This window comes from Podarcis bocagei (assembly GCF_964188305.1).
Source record: "Podarcis bocagei genome assembly, chromosome: 14".
Lineage (NCBI taxonomy): Eukaryota > Metazoa > Chordata > Lepidosauria > Squamata > Lacertidae > Podarcis > Podarcis bocagei.
This window is the reverse complement of record NC_138139.1, coordinates 47,085,927-47,106,528: the sequence shown is the minus strand read 5'-3', so window position 1 is coordinate 47,106,528 and position 20,602 is coordinate 47,085,927. Positions and strand designations below refer to the sequence as shown.

Genomic DNA, 20,602 nt, shown 5'->3' with positions numbered 1-20,602 from the left:
GGTAGACTGTGAGACAGCAGCTGCCCCAGAGTCACCCAGTGGACTTTGTGGCTAAGCAAGGATTTGAACCCTTTTCTCCCAGGACCTAGTTTAGCACTCTAACCACTATTCCACACTGGCTTTCATACTGCTTGCCACTTATCCAATATTAAACTGAGAGGAGTAAGGTGTCCGAAAGGGCTGGAGAGCTTTTTGCCTTGGTTCCAAGTTCCTTCAGTCTTGAATGCACATCTTTTAAAATATTGGGGGAAGGATGTGGAAACAACACGAAGACATAGATAGCTATCGCAGGAGTGGATAACCAAGCCTTAAAGCTTACTCATTTGTCTGGGATGTCGTCCAGGGGTTTGGAAATATCCACAGCTGGGTGTTTGGGCTTACAAATGTTATTTCACATTATCTCTAACCTGGCCCTCAGTCCCTGCCTGGCCCTTGATTCTCTCCCTAGGGCTACATACCCTTCACTGGCCCTGCTCTGCACCTTCCTTAAATGTTTTTGCCTGACTGGAATGTGCCCTTCGACTTTGAAAATGTCTCTCGCTTGCCTGGACGGAGGACCGAGGGTGTATAGAAAGTAGCCAACTGTACAAAGGCAACATTTACATTTGTTGCTCTCCTTCAGGGGTAGGCAACCTAGGGCCCATGGGCCGCAAGCAGCACATGGGGGTTGTTTAACCGGCCCACGAGCCGTCCCTGAACCAAGCTACCGGCTCGGTGAGTCCCCGTGCGCTGCACTAAACTGGCGCAGCACGGCGCAGAGACTTGCTTCCGCGGCACCGGAAATCGCATCTGCGCAGATACCGGAAATCACAGGGATCTCCACTGGAGTGAACTGGCCCAGGCGAGGCGAACCTTGCCAATCCCTGCGTCTCCTTGCTCCTGCCTCGGACTCCGCCCACCATTGCCATGTGGCCCCCAGAAGCTTTCACAGAAGGGTTTGTGGCCCTCAGTCTGGAAAAAAGTTCCCCGTTCCCGTCGGAACAGTAACTAAGAGCAGGGACTAGATGGTTCCATCCGGGAGAATGGTCCCCAATTAATCTGCCTCCCCAACATCCTCTTGTATTCCTGAAGTGAAGACACAAACGCATCAAGGAAGCAAGGGAACTGATGCATTTTCTTTCTTTTAAAAAAGAAGGACATTTGCAGAGGAGTTAAGAGTGGGTCTGCCTGAGGTTCCTTTGATCTTGGAGCTGTTCCACCGACTTCGCTCTGCTCAATTCCTTTTCCTAATTAGGAGGTGCCTCTTCTCAAACGCCGGCCCACAGATAAATGTCCATGCGACAGCCCCACATGCGCACCCGAAAGGAGGAAGGTAGGAGGGTGCTTGGCGTTGGCACCAAGCCTTAAGAAGGCTAGACGCTGTTTCTTCCTAGGGTGCTGTTCCGTGGGGGAAGCCACGACAGTTTTAAAGTGCTGCAAGACTACTTTAAGGGCAGTTTGTTAAGGGTGCCGAAAGTTGTCAGGAGACCCTTTACAAAGCTACAATTCCCAGAGCTCCTAGGGAAGGAGGGCAGACGGTTAAACCACTGTGGGAATTGTAGCTCTGTAGCAAACCACAGTCCCTAGTAGGAAAGCTGTGACTTCTAAATATATGGTATGTTGCTTAAAAGGAACGCAGGTGGTGCTGTGGGTTAAATCACAGAGCCTAGGACTTGCCGATCAGAAGGTAGGCAGTTTGAATCCCCGCGACGGGGTGAGCTCCCGTTGCTCGGTCCCCGCTCCTGCCAACCTAGCAGTTCGAAAGCACGTCAAAGTCCAAGTAGATAAATAGGTACCACTCTGGCAGGAAGGTAAACGGCGTTTCCGTGTGCTGCTCTGGTTCACCAGAAGCGGCTTAAGTCATGCTGGCCACATGACCCAGAAGCTGTACACCGGCTCCCTCAGCCAATAAAGCGAGATGAGCGCCGCAACCGCAGAGTCGGCCACGACTGGACCTAACGGTCAGGGGTCCCTTTACCTTTATGTTGCTTAACTGGTGCCTGGCTACAGCATCCCCATTCCTCTCAAACAAACTAAGGAAAATGCCCACAACACTAAACAGGTTCACACAGACCTTGCTTAAAGGAAGGAGAAGTAGGTAAACTGTCCCTGACCCCATCCCCACTAATTCCCCTGGGACACTACCCATTATTCCACCACGCAGCACAAAACCTCCCGATAAAAACCTGGCAAGCCAAAGGCTTATACAGTGGAAGCTCGGGTCGCGAACGTGATCCATGCGGGAGGCACATTCGCAACCTGCAGCATCCGGAATCCTCAGCGCCATGTCTGCGCACATGCGGGTTGCGATTTGGTGCTTCTGCGCATGCACAAAGTGTGACTTAGTGTTTGTGTGCATGCGCGAGCACGGAATCCCGGAAGTAACCTGTTCCTGTACTTTCGGGTTCGGCACGATGCGCAACCCGAAGACACACAACCTGAAGCTTCAGTAACCCAAGGTATGACTGTACTGCCTAGCAGACTTCTACAAAAATAGCAAAGCCATATCAACACATCGCCGAAGAATTGATGCTTTTGAACTATGGTGCTGGAGGAGACTCTTGAGAGTCCCATGGACTGCAAGAAGATCAAACCTATCCATTCTGAAGGAAATCAGCCCTGAGTGCTCACTGGAAGGACAGATCCTGAAGCTGAGGCGCCAATACTTTGGCCACCTCATGAGAAGAGAAGACTCCCTGGAAAAGACCCTGATGTTGGGAAAGATGGAGGGCACAAGGAGAAGGGGACGACAGAGATGGTTGGATAGTGTTCTCGAAGCTACCAGCATGAGTTTGACTAAACTGCGGGAGGCAGTGGAAGACAGGAGTGCCTGGCGTGCTCTGGTCCATGGGGTCACGAAGAGTCGGACACGACTAAACGACTCAACAGCAACAACAACAGCACAAAGAGATACAAGACAAACTAGGGGGCACCCAAATGCCCTGGCTAACACACCACCAACTGGTGCCTGGCTGTCGCTGGTAATGAGGCCAGAAGGACCATTGGTCAGATCCGGCAAGGCAATGCTCCTGTGTTCTTAAGACAGGACTTGTGAGCTCTCTGCCCAGGCCCCTCTGAAGTGAACAGCTCCGGAGAAGGATAAACTCTGCCTAAGGACCCAGCCTCTTTCTTCAAATGGATTCTTTGGGGGGGATGATGAACCCTGATCTCGCACTGTTCCAAGTCTGCCTGCAGCTTCACATGGGGCCCGAAGCTGAAATATGTGCATGTTTTATTGATAAAAATTAAGTGTTCTGGGAACGGCTCCAGACTAAACATGCCAGTTTGAAGACATTTGCGTAAAAGGCTTTCACATAAATCTACTTTACATCCTTGCTTTTGGGAAGACCAAAAGCGTGCTTTAAAAAAAATTAAAAAATACATTAACTTCACTTATTATACTTTAGCCATCCTTCCTCTTCCACTGAATTTCCTTTGCCCGAGGGCAGGAACGGTTTGCCGGAGACCCTATTTTTCCCTCCCCCAGTTTTGAAATCAGAAATCTGCTAGGCAGACTGCCGCATCACAGCAAGGATCCCCTTGTTGGATCCCCCTGAAAGGGCCCATCTAATCCAGTATCCTGTTTCTCAAGGGGGGGGGGGAGGACAACAACTAGATACCTCTAGCAAAACCAACAAGCATGGCATGAGAGCATGTATTTTAATATTCTGCTGGAAGCCACCCAGAGTGGCCGGGGAAACCCAGCCAGATGGGCAGGGTATAAATAATAAATTTATTTATTTATTTGTTGTTGTTGTTGTTGTTGTTGTTGTTGTTGTTGTTGTTGTTGTTGCCAGCCAAGCAACTGCTGCTCAGATATAAACTGCCTTTAAACATGGAGGCTCCACAGCCAATCGCTTACAGACTGCTGCTATTTCCGAGTGACGTTATGGCCTATTCAAATTGCACAATCATGGTTGACAAGCCAACATTCCCACTCCCCCCCCCAACCCAGACTTTTTGCAGTAAGGAAAGTGATGCAGAAAATGTGTGGAATGAAGCTTACTTTGCACAGTGCCCTCCAGCCTCCCAGCAAACAAATCAAGGTGAATGCTTAGCAAACAGGTAACCTGGGAGAGGCTGGTATCTTAAAATCTCCACGTGGCTGCTAGAGAGGTTGGCCACTGCCCCTCTGAGTGAGTCAGTACTCTGGTCTATCCAAAAACACACCCAGACTCAGCGCTTCTTTTCTGGGGTACACATACCCCTAAACATTTTGTGAATCTTTGTCCATTTACTGTATTTATTTTTCCCAATTTGAACTATAAAACAGGGATTTTCTTAAGTACAGTGGTACCTCAGGTTACATACGCTTCAGGTTACATATGCTTCAGGTTACATACGCTTCAGGTTACAGACTCCGCTAGCCCAGAAATAATGCTTCAGGTTAAGAACTTTGCTTCAGGATGAGAACAGAAATCGGGCTCCGGCGGCGTGGTGGCAGCGGGAGGCCCCATTAGCTAAAGTGGTGCTTCAGGTTAAGAACAGTTTCAGGTTAAGTACGGACCTCCAGAACGAATTAAGTACTTAACCTGAGGTACTACTGTACCTCTAAACATTTTTTTCTAGAAAAAAAAGCACTGGCCAGACTGCAGGCTCACAGAGAAAACGCTCCTTTGAAAGCAGATGTTTCCTTTAAAACAAAAACGAAAAAACAACCTACTACTACTACTGAATCTACTTTTAGCTGCAAGAGTGAGGAAGTGGAGGTGCCTCCCATTTTAGTTCCCAAACATCAAAGCGCCTTGGAGTTTGGAGCAGCTGGCGCTGAGAATTTCTGGCAAGCTATACCTGGAGCTTGTGGTCAACTGCTTGGCAGCAAAGGGTTTGCTATCCAACATGTAATAAAATCTTTCCATGCTCACTGATATTGCCCCAGACGGCAGCGTCACCCTGCACACCTCCCAATCACAGTCCATTAAAACGGAAGGTAAACACAGGGCATGGATGAATCTGTCAATACTGGCGTCTCAATTTTTCAGTCTTAAATTCAGTTTTCTACATTTCCACATCAGCTTGCATTTTTAAAATAAAGAAAGTCACCATGAAAATTCATCAGAGTCTTAGTGGGGTTTTCTCCTAATATCTTCCTATAGACATAAAAACGCAATGCTGTCATCAGGCAGCCTCCCCTGGAGGATGTGTAGTGCCACATCAGTCTTGGATTAGCATGAAGTCAGAGCACAGCCCCTGTTGGAGGATTTGTAATGTAGTTCCCAGAGTTTTTTAACAGTCAATCCCTCTCCCCACAGAACTCTGGGAATTGTAGCTCAGTGATGGGGAACAGGGGTCTCCTGACAACTCTCAGCACCCTGAACAAACTACAGCTCCCAGAACTTTTTGGGAGAAGCCACAGCTGCCTAAAGTAAGATTACCAGACGTCCCCGTTTCCCGGGGACAGTCCCCGGATTTACAAATCAGTCCCCTGACAAAATCCATCTATTTAGGAGGAAGTTGAAACGTGTCCCCGGATTCATTGAAAAAAATCTGGTAACCGTAGTCTAAAGTAGCCTGGTACTTTGAACGTATAGGGCAAATACACACACTGCACACATATTTTGCAGAGGGCCTTCTCGGTAGTGGCACCCGCCCTGTGGAACGCCCTCCCACCAGATGTCAAAGAGAAAAATAACTACCAGACTTTTAGAAGACGTCTGAAGCAGCCCTGTTTAGGGAAGCTTTTAATGTTTAATAGGTTATTGTATGTTAGTGTTTTATTGGAAGCAGCCCAGAGTGGCTGGGGAAACCCAGCCAGATGGGCGGGGTATAAATAAATTATTATTATTATTATTATTATTATTATTATTATTATTATTATTATTATTATTATTATTATTATATCATCATCCATCCAGGCAAGCAGGGGGCAATATCACCATTCGACGACAAATTCCAGCCAGGGAAAAAGTATTCAAGGATGGCGAGAAGTGCCTGGGAGCGGTTGTAGCCAGGGGAGCATCCTGATGGCGAGTCAGAGAAGATGGAAGAACAACATTTAGTAACTGACCTGCAGTTCCCCACCTCTGTTTTAGTGCCATCAGAGTGCCCAGTGCCACACACTTAGCAGCTATGCAAAAAAGGAAGCAATTTTTCAAAAGCATGGGGGGGGAATTAACAAGCTCCCACAAAATGCAGCTTACAAGCTTAAAATGGGAAAGACAACAAAGGGAGGTGAGTTGGGTAGACAGACAGCTCAGGGCGCCTTTAAAAACAATTCCAAACCTAAAGGTTTTGGTCCAGAACATGCTATTCAGTCTAAGAGCTACACATATGTCAACTGATAATATTGGTTGTACTCTCTGCAAGTGAAAATGTGAGCAGAAATCGAAAGGTGTGCATGATCAAACTGGTTCTACTTACGTGCAAAGAATGGACTGGTCTTCTCGATCTGCAGATAAAGAGAAAACAGGTATTAAGTCTGGGATATTCAAGAGTATGGTGAGTTATTTTGGCTTGGTGTATAGAGTACCTACCATTTCATATAGAAACGAGATCTGAGTCACAGGAATGCAGCAATCTTCAAAAGAGTTTATTAAACATCTACTAGCAACATCATACTGGGCATTGCTTAGGAATTCAAAGGAACTTTTTTTTAAAAGTGCATTTTTGAAAAGTTCAGCCCACCATCTTCATTCAAAATGGCATCCCACTGTATCCAAGCAGAGGCCAAATCTTGCTCCTTGATCTCAAGAGCCACCACACCAAACTTGACCGCAATGTCTTAAGAGGTGCCAAAATGCATAGCAAGCAAACACCTTTCCAAAATATACCACTGCTTATTTGTTACACAGAAGCAGAAAGAAAGCCATTCTGGCCAAACCATGCCCACGTGCCCTATATGCAACATCACATATGATGTGTGGTGCAGGTAAAGAGAAGGCTGGGCTAAAGGGATTTACAGGTACACCGATGGTTTCTGGCACTTTAAAAAACCTCCCTGCGCTGCGCTTTGTAAGCAACAATCAACTGAGTGCCCGTGATGTCATTGTGGCATCTGGTGATTGGCATGTGGGCAGCCACGCCCACCTGTCAAACTTGGCCCAGGGGGGACGGATGGGAGAGATAAGGATTCCGATCCAATCCCCCACCCCTGTGCTAAGTGGAGATGCCAAGAGCGGAACTGAATACCTTCTAGCACCCATTGGGACTGTTAGGGCAAAAAGCAGGGAGGTCAACAGTAGGTGGCACCAGAGAGCCCACGACAAGCAGAGCCATCTGATTCTAGTTCTGTTCCGATCTTCCTCTCTGCTGAGTTCTACAAGTGGCAACACTGAGACTAAAGAGGAAGAGGAGGAAGCTGAGAAGCAGGGGCACTCCTGGACCAGTTGGAAGTCGGGTGGCAGGCAAGAGGGAGCTTTTGGTAGGTGACACATTTGTCCTAATGCACCAGCCATCATGGGCAAAGCCAGTGACCTAGCACTGAGTTTCTGCTTCTCATGACTTCTGAGCATCCGGACAAGTCTCTGTATCACTTGCCAATCCTGTGCATTGGGGGATCAGCAGAAAACCAGAGGCGCCCACACTGCACGCACAATACTTTTATTTTTATCACACTCCCTAGGTTAGCAACAATGGACTTCTTGGTTTTTGTCCTCTGGGACAACATTGAAGACAAAAGGTTAAAGATTCACGTTGTTTCTATTTCAAAAATAGAAACGGACAAGTTCCCAATAGAACGGTGGTTCTTTAAACATGGGTCCACAACGGATGTGATGTTTTTGGACAGTTCCCGGGGCTGCCACAAAAACCAAGAGAGAAGAAACTGACGTAACAGCGATGTAGGCCAGACTGCAATCCCTCTCTCCTCCTAAACTCTGGGGTTGCATATACACCATACATTTAAAGCACATTCTCCCCTGCCCCCAAGGATCATGGGAACTGTAGTTTACCTCTCACACAATCCACAGCATCTTCATTTTAAAAAACCTACAGTTCCCAGGATTCTTTGCAGGTGAGGGGGTGTGTTCTAAAAGTATGCAGCCGGAATGGCCAAGCACGGAACACAGAGCAAAAGGGGAAGCGTCGTTTTGTAGCAGAAAGGTGTTTACCGCATCTATCAACTGACAAACTTCATAAGAGCATAGAGCACACACAGATCTGGTTATATATCTTCAGAACACATCCAAAGCTCTCTATGTTTCTGGAAGGAAATCTCTGTGATCAAACTACAGTCGTATCTTGGTTTTTGAACAGCTTAATTCTCGAACGTTTTGGCTCCCGAACGCTGCAAAACCGAAAGTGACTGTTTGCGAACTATTTTTGGAAGCCAAACATCTGATTGGGCTTCCACAGCTTCTGATTGGCTGCAGGAGCTTCCTGCAGCCAATCCGAAGCCGCGCTTTGGTTTCTGAATGTTTTGGAAGCCAAACGGACTTCCAGAACAGATTCTGTTCGACTTCCAAGGTATGACTGTACAGTGGTACCTCTGCTTGCAAACGGGATCCTTTCCGAAGCCCCGGTCGCAACCTGAGCAGAACGCAACCCACGTCTGCACATGCGCGGATCGCGATTCGCCGCTTCTGCGCATGTGCGTGATGTCATTTTGAGCATGGAAGTAACCCGTTCCATTAATTCCAGGTCGCCACAGGACGCAACCTGAAAACGCTCAACCTGAAGCAAATACAACATGAGGTATGACTGTACAGTGGTATCTCGGGTTAAGTACTTAATTCGTTCTGGAGGTCCGTTCTTAACCTGAAACTGTACTTAACCTGAAGCCACTGTAGCTAATGGGGCCTCCTGCTGCTGCCGCGCCACTGGAGCACGATTTCTGTTCTCAACCTGAAGCAAAGTTCTTAACCCAAGGTATTATTTCTGGGTTAGCGGAGTCTGTAACCTGAAGCGTATGTAACCCAAGGTACCACTCTATAAGTTTTTGCACAAGCTTGAATTTACCCCAGCTGGCAGCCTCAGAGAGAGTCTTCATTAAACCTTTCCTCAGTTCCAGGCTCAAAGTTCTGCTCCCTCCTTTTAATCCTGCTAATCACCCCTGCTGACAAATTTAATTGGGTGCACTTAGCAGAGAACGAATTCCACTCGGGCTGAGCTACGCCAACAGTCAACGCTAGAAAGGAGAACAGCCCGGGAAATTAAGCAGGGGCATGTCAAAAGTTCTGACAACACAGTTGGGGGACGGGGACAAAAGGCATGGCAGTCCCTTCTCCTCCACGGTCTTCTTCTTGGGTGCCCCACAAGTGTTTTATGCACCCCATGATTCAGGATCTGCTTGCTGCTTGCTCCATCATGTGACATTCTTGGGTGGACATTTTGGGGGGGGGGTCCTGGGCTGGACCTCAGCCCCAAATGACTATCTATACAGCAGAGGAGACATCCAGCGCAGCCTCTTTTTCCTCCCTAGGTGATGACTGAGTTAAATGGTACCACTTTGAAAGCGCAAGCTTTTCCCCAGCATCCCACGCTTCCTTCTTCGAAAACAACATCGTTCTTTTGGACCACCCCCTCCTCCTCCTCCTCCAGCCTCTGTTTGCGCCCCCGCTTCCCTCCCGGAGGACCAGCTTGCTCTGCTTAATCGCAGCCTGGAATCGGATGGTTTATCACAAGGAAGCGACTCTGAGCTGGCAGCTTGACCATAAAAGGAGAAAGCAACAGAATCGGGCATCCTGGCCTGCAGCTTCTTGAGATTTTATTATGGGCTGGTCTCCCTGAAGGGTTTCTGCATGTTTCCAGCGCAGTTGGAGAGAGAGAGAGAGAGAGAGAGAGAGAGAGAGAGAGAGAGAGAGAGGACGGCAGGAAGAAGACCTCTTACGGCTGCTGCCAGTTGACTACCAACCAGGGATAGATGGACCCGTCAATTTCGGGCCCTATCAGCCTCTCTGATCTTAAGTTTGGTTCTCCATGTTTCCCCAGTTAACAGCTTTTGCATTTTGTGAAAAGTCATTACGAAAAATTCACAAGCATTTAGTCAAATTTATCCAAATGTACAGGCGTTTGTAAACAACTTTGTCTCATATACAAATGCATGCAAAGCCATTTTACTAGCCCCAATGCATTTTTATTTTTTTTACGTTACCTTCACTAATATATGCATTTTTAGGCACACTTCACTGCGGGATGTGTACTTTTACACCCCTTACTTGGCCGGAGAGCCATATTAGAATATACAGAAAAGTGTCCATTTCGAAGGATGGCTGTTTCTTGAGTCCACATATTGTTTTGTGAAGTGCAATTAGGTCAGGTTCACCTTTAAATTGAATTTCTGCCGCATCCCGGCTTACCATGTCAACAGTGGGATGGAGAGGGAAGAAGGAAATGGACAGGAGCACAAGGGAGTCTCCAGGTTCTTTTTGTTTTCCGGTGGGATTCAACCACACACCAGCATTTCAGGTTGCCCAATAAAAGCTGAGCGGTGCTCTTGAGCAAAAATTCCACTTCCCCTCCCCACCCTCTCCCAAAAATCATTTTTCCCCCAATAAAGAAAGTTATGGGAAAATGCACTAGGAAGCAGGTGGTCGCAACCGTGTGGCACAACGTCATGTAATTTTCCCGCAAACAAATCAGAATGAATGCTCCAAAGATAGCCAAAGTTGTTTAATCTCTGGGCAAATGAATTAGGATGAGCAAATGAGCACACCAGTCTGATATTTTTATGGGAGAGAAATACGTCTATACATAAATAAATCTGGAAGGCCATCTAAAATAGTCCTAAAAGCATTGGGCAGTGGCTGGGGGCAGGGTTCAAGGGTATACCATAAATTTTGGTTGGGCAATTAAAATCTGTGCTCTTTTGAGCCTGTATGACAAATCCACCTTGTTGTGGTTTGGAAAGTGACAGGTATAGGAATTGCAAAGCATGGCATGGAAGATTAACAGAAAGACGTATAAACTCTGCGCAAGCAAATTGGGACTAATGTTTGTTGTTGCATGACCTCCCCAGAAAGAAATCTGAACGAATAAAGGCTATAGTCTAACTTCTGCCTAAGCTTTGTGCAGGCGAATCAGGATGAACCCTGAATAAACAATCTGCCTGGAAGAAAGACAGCCTCTGTAAATTCGTCTAATCCTCTCTTAAAGCTGTTTGAATTGTTGGCATTCAAAACATTTTGTGAGAGCAAATCCCATAGTTTAACTACATGCTGGGTGAAGATGTCTGTCCCAAGTCTCCCATCATTCTGCTCTTATTGGATGGTCCCACTGGGTACTGGGATTATGAGAGAAGGAATTTCTGAAGCTGGTTGGAGGCTAACAGATTGAGGTTGAATCCTGATAAGACACAAGTACTGCTCTTGGGTGACAGGGGCGGGCAGGTGTGGAGGACTCCCTGGTCCTGAATAGGGTAACTATGCCCCTGAAGGACCAGGTGTGCAGCCCGGGAGTCATTTTGGACTCACAGCTGTCCATGGAGGTGCAGGTCAATTCTGCAACCAGGGCAGCTGTCTACCAGCTCCATTTGGTATGCTGGCTGAGACCCTACCTGCCTGCAGACTGTCTTGCCAGAGTGGTACACGCTCTGGTTATCTCCCGCTTGGACTACTGAAACGCGCTCTATGTGGGGTTACCATTGAAGGTGACCTGGAAATTACAACTAATCCAGAATGCGGCAGCTAGACTGGTGACTGGGAGTGGCCGCCGAGACCATATAACACTGGTCCTAAAAGATCTTCACTGGCTCCCAGTACTAGATTCAGGTAGGTAGCTGTGTTGGTCTGATGCAGTAGAAATATATTTTTAAAATTAAAAAATTGTCCAGTAGCACCTTAGAGACCAACTAAGTTTGTTCTTCATATGAACTTTTGTATGTATGCACACTTCTTCAGATATATTTCTACTGGCTCCCAGCACGTTTCTGAGCACAATTCAAAGCATTGGTGCTGACCTTTAAAACCCTAAACAGCCTCAGCCCAGTATACCTGAAGGAGCGTCTCCATCCCTATCGCTCAGCCTGGACACTGAGGTCGAGCTCTGAGGGTCTTCTGGTGGGTCCCTCACTGCAAGAAATGAGGTTACAGGGAACCAGGCAGAGGGCCTTCTTGGTAGTGGCACCCTCCCTGTGGAGGGTGATAAAGAACTATCTGAAGGAGATAAAGAACTATCTGAAGGCAGCCCTGTATCAGGAGGTTTTCAACACTTGATGTTTTTATTATATTTTTAGATATGCTGTAAGCTGCCCAGAGTGGCTGGGGAAACCCAACCAGATGGGCGGGGTATAATTATCATCATCAGCGTTCTCCTTTCTCCACACCTAAGATAATTTTAGACACCTCTACCATGTCCATCCCCATTGCTCACTTCCCCCCCCAAAAAAAACTAAAAAAAACCCCAAGTGATTTCCTCATAAGGCAGCTGTTCTAGACCAGTGGTATAGCATGGTGGGGTGGGTCACAGGCCACGCTACACCACTTCTCCAGACCCCTGATCCTTTGAATCTAAGCATTTCCTGTATTCTACAGCATCCTTTTATGAGCAGAACTGTACCCAGTATTCCAAATGTGGGTACATCATATAGGTAAAAAGGTAAAAGACCCCTGGATGGTTAAGTCCAGTCAAAGGCGACTATGGGGTTACGGCGCTCAATTTGCTTTCAGGCTGAGGAAGCTGGCGTTTGTCCACAGACAGCTTTCCAGGTCATGTAGGCAGCAGGACTAAACCACTTCTGGCGCAACGGAACACAGCAGTACCTACTTACCTACTTGCACTGGTGTGCTTTTTAACTGATTGGTTGGTAGGAGCTGGGACAGAGCAACGGGAGCTCACCCTGTCGCGGGGATTCGAACTGCCGACCTTCTGATCAACAAGTCCAAGAGGCTCAGTGGTTTAGACCACAGCGCCACTCGCATCCCATCACATATTACATCCAGAGCAATAGTCCCCATTTGCCTGGATCCCTCCCTTCCTGCAGTTCCAGATTAAGAACATGCAGATATAGAAAGCTGCCTTATGCTTGGCCAGGCCATTGGTCAATTTAACTTAGTACTGTTTACACTGACTGGCAGCAATGGCTGCCCAGGGTTTCAGGAGGGAACTTCCCAATCCTATCTGGAGATGTTGGGGACTGAATCTGGAACATGCAAGGAGGATGCTCTACTGTTAAGCTACACTCCTTCCCCAACTGCTCTCTGGAGGCAAAGAGGCTGTGTTCAACACACAAACTCCAGAGACCACTTTAACTGGGAGGAAGTTACATGTTTACTCACGGAGCAGCTGCATTTGCTGCGTCTGAACAAAAGGACGTAACTTTAAGCAATGCTTCTGAGCATCGTGCTAGAGACTCACACAGCTGTATATTTTTAGCTGCTTAATTAGACTTCTGTGTTTTATACGCATTCGGATCCTTTAAAACCTTCCAGTTGTATATAGCAGTTGTTAGTATATCTTGGCAGTAAATCTATGTGAAGGATAGCAGCCGAAACAAAAAATAAAAATTAAACCGAGTGAAAATTACAACCGTAATTCAGACACTCAGAGGAGGGAGCTAGGCAGAGGAAGCAAAACAGCCCCAGTTCGGAAGCTCAAATGTGCTCAACCTGTTTGTCTGTTTTGAAGCGCCCGAATGCTGACAAATGATGAAACAATCCAGATGTAGGCAGGGAAAGAAGGGACAAAGCAGAGAGCAGGGGGGGGGAGTGGAAGATGGAGATGGACAGAAGCAAAACAGAGACTGCCCATTTTTTGGCAAGCTTATTTCCTCTTGGCCAAATCAGGACCCATTCTATAGAAGTTTCCCAAACATCCAAAAGATGAAACGCATTTGCTGTTGTGAATGTTGCCTGCACTTGGAGGTGGGATTGGGGGAGAAATACGGTTTCGGTTGCATTTTAACGAGAAACGGCCTAATTTGCACTTCTTGAACTAATACATGAGCCAAAACACAGTGTGCATGCACACGAAAGCTCATACCAAGAACTAACTTAGTTGGTCTTTAAGGTGCTACTGGAAGGAATTTTTTTATTTTGACTATGGCAGACCAACACTGCTACCTATCTGTAACAGCTCTCCTTTGACATTCACAATTCTCCAGGTGACACAGAGATGCATTAGGGGAAATTCGCTGCAAAAAAACCCCAAGTATCTCAGTTAAAATTGCATGCAATGTCTTCATCAGAAGAAACTTGCGAGAAAACTCTGACAATTTTTCATGAAGATGTTTTTTATTTTTAAAAACCAATTGCACAATGCTGCAGAAATGTGGAGAACTGGATTTAAGGTGCGGGTGGTGGAAATGAGACAAACTGAAATGGACATCTTCATCCTTCCCCAGTCGGAGGGAGAATTACTTGCAGAAATATGTACATTAGTCAAAACGGCATAGGAGAAATTTGCCATTTTTCTAAACTGAAAAAGCCCCATATGTTGTAGCACAGGGCTAGGCAACCTAAGGCCCGTGGGCCAGATCCTGCTCAATCGCCTTCTAAATCTGGCCCATGGACAGTCCAGGAATCAGCGTGTTTTTACATGAGTAGAATGTGTGCTTTTATTTAAAATGCATCTCTGGGTTATTTCTGGGGCATAGGAATTTGTTCATTTTTTTTTCAAAATATAGTCCGGCCCCCCACAAGGTATGAGGGACACTGGACCGGCCCATGGCTGAAAAAGGTTGCTGACCCCTGCATGTAGCATTTCCTCAATGGGAAGTAGCTCCACCCCCACCCCACCGATCGTTTGGGCTGCCCTTTTCCAAACATTATTCCAGCTCTGCAGCATCCCTTCTGAGATGAGGCCGTATGCAGCACTCTAAACGCGGCCATGTGATAGATTTGTACACAACGATGGCAACGTTCAACTATATATACTTAGGTGCAGTTTGAGTAAAAGGTAAAGGTAAAGGGACCCCTGACCATTAGGTCCAGTCGTGGCCGACTCTGGGGTTGCGGCGCTCATCTCGCTTTACTGGCCAAGGGAGCCGGCGTACAGCTTCCGGGTCATGTGGCCAGCATGACTAAGCCGCTTCTGGCGAACCAGAGCAGCGCACGGAAACGCCATTTACCTTCCTGCCTGAGCGGTGCCTATTTATCTACTTGCACTTTGACGTGCTTTCGAACTGCTAGGTTGGCAGGAGCTGGGACCGAGCAACGGGAGCTCACCTCGCCGCGGGGATTCGAACTGCCGACCTTCTGATCGGCAAGTCTTTTGCAATTCATCAGGGAGTCACATAAGAAGGAAACACTCTCTTGGGAACCTCAGCAGCAACCTGGGCGCCAGATGCTACAGTCCCGATGGCTCATGTTCTGGACTTTGTCATCCCTGCAGCCCAGCACTGGCAGCTCTGACTGGCAGCAGCTGCCTTATATGTTGGGCAGGAGTCTAGAAAGATGAAATTCACAAACGCACCAGAGGCAAGGCCGACAAATGTGTGGATCCTGCAGACTTCTAGCTACTGGGAAAGGCCAGTTCAGTGGCAGAGCATCTGGTCTGCATGCAGAAGATCCCAGGTTCATTCCCCGACACCTCTGGTCTGAAACCCTGGATGATTGCTGCCAGTCGGAGTGGGCAATATGGAGCTTGATGGGCCAATGGTCTTGACTCAGTATAAGACAGCGTCTGATACTCCCATGTTCCCAGACGGCAGAGTGGCTGCCTCCACCAGTCCACGGGGAGCACCTCTCCATGCCCCTATTTGCCAAAAGTATTTGCGAAGCATTTGACCCTGCCCACACGCCTGGCCCAGACGGGCAAAGGGAGAGGAGCGTTCCCTTTTTGAGTCAGATGGTGGATGGCAGACAGTGCCAAAGGATTCCTAGGAATGTTTTTGCAAGCCCGCCTTGCCCCCAAGTCATGAAGCAAAGACAGGAGCTAGGGCTGGCCCCTTACGGTGCTCTGGGTGGAAAAGGCAAACCTCAGGAACTGGCGCAAGGACTAGGCATAGACGGATCTGGCAATTTCAGTTTCTCCGTTTTCCAGTCCTAAATTCAGTTCTCCACATTGCTACACCTGCTTCCAGTTTCTTTTTAAAAAAACAAAACAGCTCAGGAAAAATTTTCAGCATTCACGTTTTCTCTAATATTCAGATTTTTGCAAGCAATTTCTGCTAATATAGTGCATTTCCTGGGTTACTATCAATGATACATGCACTTTCCAAGAATATACACATTTTGCTCACTTTACCAGTACCGTCAGACCTTGCAAGTCGAACGGAATCCGTTCCAGAAGTCCATTCAACTTCCAAAATGTTTGAAAACCAAATCGTGGCTTCTGATTGGCTGCAGGAAGCTCCTGCAGCCAATCAGAAGCCACGGAAGCCCTGTCAGACATTCGGGATCCAAAAGAACGTTCACAAACCGAAACAATCACTTCCAGATTTGCAACATTCAGGAGCCAAAACGTCCAAGTTCAAGGGCGTTCAGGATCCAAGCTATGGCTGTATTGTTTATTCCAATTGGCAACAGGCTGAGAGAGATCCTTTCCAACTCTGCTACCTCCTGAGATCCCTTTCAAGGTGATCATCGGCAGAGGCCCTTCCCCATGTGCTACCTCCAAGGGAGGCCTGGAGGGTGGCAATTTGTGCATGGGCTTTTTAGTGGTGGCTCCCCATTTGTGGATTGCTCTTTCCAGGGAAGCATACCTGCCACCATCATAGTCAGCTTTTAGGGATGAAACTAAGACATTCTTGTCTGTCCAGGTTTTTCCTCCTTAACTTGGAGGAAAACAGGTGTGATTTCTGGCCTGTTTTGTGGCGGTTATATTTACCTGAGCGCAGGATTTGTCCTTGTTATGGTTGGATGAGCACTTTTTAGGAAATTTGCGGTGCTATATTTTCCTGATGTATTTCGAGGTTCTTTTTTTATTAATGATTGGCAAGCTGTTTCGTATTCCGTGGGCTCGTAAGTCCCTTTGAGCCATCATCTTGCAGAAAGCGAGCAATAAATGCAAATAATCATGGAACCTGGAACTTTCTGAATGTAAGGCATGTTCTCTATGACTATGCTATGGGTCCATTGGTGTCAGAGACCTTATACCACAGCTAGACCACTGCTCCATGTAGCCCAGCGCTGTCTGCTCTGACTGGCAGCGTCTCCCCTAGAGAGAAGGACCTCTGGCGATGCCAAAAACTGAACCCAAGACCCTCTCTGCAGGGGCTCCACCAAAGTGCTATATCGCCCATCACTTTCTGGGGCCTACTTTTGGCCAGATAAAGTTGGCACAACATTTTCCACGGGGTATTTATTTTTGTGACACTTAGAAACAAGTTGCCCAGCCTTACCTTGCATCATACTCCTGTAGGCTGTGTCGGCAATGGCATAAATATGTGGGGGCATCTCGTGACGTTTCTTCCCTTTGTACATGTCGATAATCTTCTCTGAATAGATCGGCAGTTGCTTGTATGGGTTCACCACCACGCAGAAGAGACCTGAGTAAGTCTGTAAAGGGAGTAAACGTACCAACAATGTGACGTGGGTTTTGTTTTTTTAGAAGCTCCCTACATTCCCTTACGTGGGTGGTGCTGTGGTCTAAACCACTAAGCCTAGGGCTTGCCAATCGGAAGGTTGGCGGTTCGAATCCCCTCTATGGGGTGAGCTCCCGTTGCTCGGTCCCTGCTCCTGCCAACCTAGCAGCTCGAAAGCACACCAGTGCAAGTAGATAAATAGGTACCGTTGTGGCAGGAAGGTAAACGGCATTTCCGTGCGCTGCTCTGGTTTCTCCAGAAGCAGCTTAGTCATGCTGGCCACATGACCCAGAAAAACTGTCTCCGGACAAACACCAGCTCCCTCGGCCACTAAAGCGAGATGAGCACTGCAACCCCAGAGTCATTCACGACTGGACTTAACTGTCAGGGGTCCCTTTACCTTTACCCTTAATAGTCCTTTCCTTTCCCCCCTCAACAGAGCTGCAGTTTTGTGAGGGGAGGTAAAGAATCGCTAGCAACATTCTCAACCAAATTACAGTACCCAGAATCCTTTGGGGGGGAAGCCATGACAGTTCAAGGGATATGAAACTGGTCTGAGTTAAGAGTGTGTGGGGTCAACCAAAATGATCAAGAGGATGGAACAACGAAGGTTGCAGTGTTGGGGGACGTTTTAGTTTAGAGGAAAGGTGTGTAAGATGTAATGTGAAAGGTGTGTAAGATGTAATGTGAAAGAGGATGGAACAACGAAGGTTGCAGTGTTGGGGGACGTTTTAGTTTAGAGGAAAGGTGTGTAAGATGTAATGTGAAAGTGGATCCTCCAAGTGTCCCTATTTTCCAGGGACATTCCTGGATTTACAGAAGCCGTCCCAGTTTCTGATTTTACCTCAGAATGTTCGTTTTTACTTAGGATGTCCCTATTTTCATTGGAGAAATGATGGAGGATATGGAGTTATGCAACCCCCGAGCCAAGGAGATAAGTAACTCTCCAACTTTTAGGAGACAACCGAAGGCAGCCCTGTTTAGGGAAGTTTCTTAATGTTTAATATCTTACTGTGTTTTTATATGTGTTGGAAGCCGCCCAGAGTGGCTGCGGCAATCCAGTCAGATGGGAGGGGAAGAAGAAGAAAGAAGAAAGAAGAAAGAAGAAAGAAGAAAGAAGAAAGAAGAAGAAGAAGAAGAAGAAGAAGAAGAAGAAGAAGAAGAAGAAGAAGAAGTAGAAGTTGTCCCTATTTTCATCAGAGAAACATTGGAAGGAACGTTATATAAATTTATAAAATTATGCATGATGCAAGAAAAGAAAGTTTTCTCCCTCTGTCATAACACTAGACCTCAGGGGCATCCAATAAAGCATAGCTGTCAAGTGTCCCTTATTTGAAGGGACAGTCCCTTATTCCAGCGCCATGTCCCGCTGCTGTCCCTTATTGATGGATGTCCCTTAAATGTCCCTTAAATTTCAAAGGAAGCAGCTCCTCTTCCTCCCTCCCTGCCGGCCAGGGAGGAGGGAGGCTCCAACTGTGTTGCTTGGCTGTGTTGCTCACCCAATAAGAAGTCTAAGAACGACTGGGGGATGGAGCTTGCATGCCTCGTGTGTGGCTAGTTAATGCAAGCTGAGGGGTTTTTTGAATGCTGGACGCCATTTTGTTGCACATGCTGCTGCAAACTTTGCAGTGCAAAGCCAGGCCGGGGAGCCATCTTAAGTTGAGGCTGCATAGGCCTTGTGGTGCATGTGATTCAGATTCTATTCAGTTGAACCTCTGGTTACAAAGTTGGTTGGACTTTGTTCTCGAAGCTACCAGCATGAGTTTGACCAGACTGCAGGAGGACAGGAAGACTGGAGTGCCTGGAACAGGTGAGGCTGCAGGTCCCTTATTTTGGCTGCTGGTCCCTTATTTGCAAGGCTGCTGGTCCCTTATTTTCAAATCTGTAAGTTGACAGCTATGCCAATAAAGCAATAAAGCAGAATGTTGGAAGATTCGGGACAAAGATTACTTTTTCACACACTTCATAGTTAAACGATGGTAGGGTTGCCATATGTCCAGGAAAACCTGATCATGTCCTCTTTTGGGGAGGCAACATGCCCATCCAGACGGATTTTTACATTTTAAAGGAAATGTCCATTTTGGGGGGCTCAGGCTCGGCCTGCGCGGCCACACCTGCATCCACACGCCTATTTCCACAGCTCAAGCTAGCAGCGGCTGGGGCTGTCCTATTTTTTGCTCTTCAAGATAGGGCAACCCTATTTATGGAACTCTCACCTGCAGGAGGCAACAAGGGCCACGACCCTGGCTGACTTTTAAAAAGGACTGGTCAAATGCATGGAGAATAAGCAATCGGTGGCTGGTAGCCAGTTTGGCTAAACTTTGCCTCCACCAACAGAGGTGTGATGCTTCTGAATAGCAGTTATTGGAAACCACAGGAGGGGAGACTTCGTCTTGTGTTCGAATCCTGGATGTGGGTTTCCCACGGGCATCTGCTTGGACACTGTGGGAAGAGGAGGCTGGAACAGACGGACCATTGGCCTGATCCAGGAGACCTCTCCATGTGTGTGTATTTGACTGAGTTGACAATCGCATTGTCGCCCACTTACTGCAGTCCAGTCAGCAAAGGACTCTTGCAGCTAAATAAACCTCTTTCATTTCTTTTGTATCACAGCAATTATGCACAGCGGCAAACAACTTGATACCCGCACCTACAAGATATAGGGGTAGCCAAGCAGTGGCCCCTCCAAAGGTTCTTGGGCTCAAACTCCCAGCAGCTCCAGCCAGCAGTGCCAATGGTCAGGGATGATGGGAACCGTAGCCTAACAATATCTAGAGTGCACAGGTTAGCCAGCAATGCTTAAGAACATAACAAAGGCCTGTCCCGCAACTACAGTTCTCTTTTCCCATGGCTCCGTTTAGACACCACGGCTAGCCTTGCCCTCGGTAAATTTGTCTGATCCCCCTACTAAAATGGGCTGCCGCCATCACTATTTCTTGTGGCAGTGAGTTCCATAGTTCAACTACATGAAGCGGTGTCTGTCCTGAATTTCCTATCGTTCAGCTTCGTTGGAGGAGCCCAGTGGGTTCCAGGGAGGGAGTTCGACCATGTCTTTCTCCCACAGTAGAATTTTACCATCACACATGTCAGGAACAACAAAGGCCTGTGTTGCAACATGAGAAGCTTAAGATCATTGCCAACAGTAAGAGCACAGATACTGTTCTAGGATAACCATGCAGGTTTTTTTTTTATTATGCACTACTTCACACATTTTTTTCAGGGGTGACCCCTGACATATATTTCCCCCACATCTTCCTCCCTTCTCTCTCTCTTCTTCCCCGAGCA

At 47.3% G+C, this 20,602-nt stretch overlaps 1 protein-coding gene across 2 annotated transcripts in view; it reads right to left on the bottom strand.

Annotated features, from left to right (window-relative positions):
- Positions 1-20,602, bottom strand: part of MYH11 (myosin heavy chain 11) — an 88,614-nt gene that overhangs the window by 58,364 nt on the left and 9,648 nt on the right. For both annotated transcript variants that reach the window (XM_081169358.1, XM_081169359.1), the window contains exons 3-4: positions 17,135-17,291; positions 6,340-6,367 (exon numbers count right to left, since the gene is read on the bottom strand). In XM_081169358.1, coding sequence (XP_081025484.1) covers positions 6,340-6,367; positions 17,135-17,291 — 185 coding nt within the window. The remainder of the gene's footprint in view (positions 1-6,339; positions 6,368-17,134; positions 17,292-20,602) is intronic.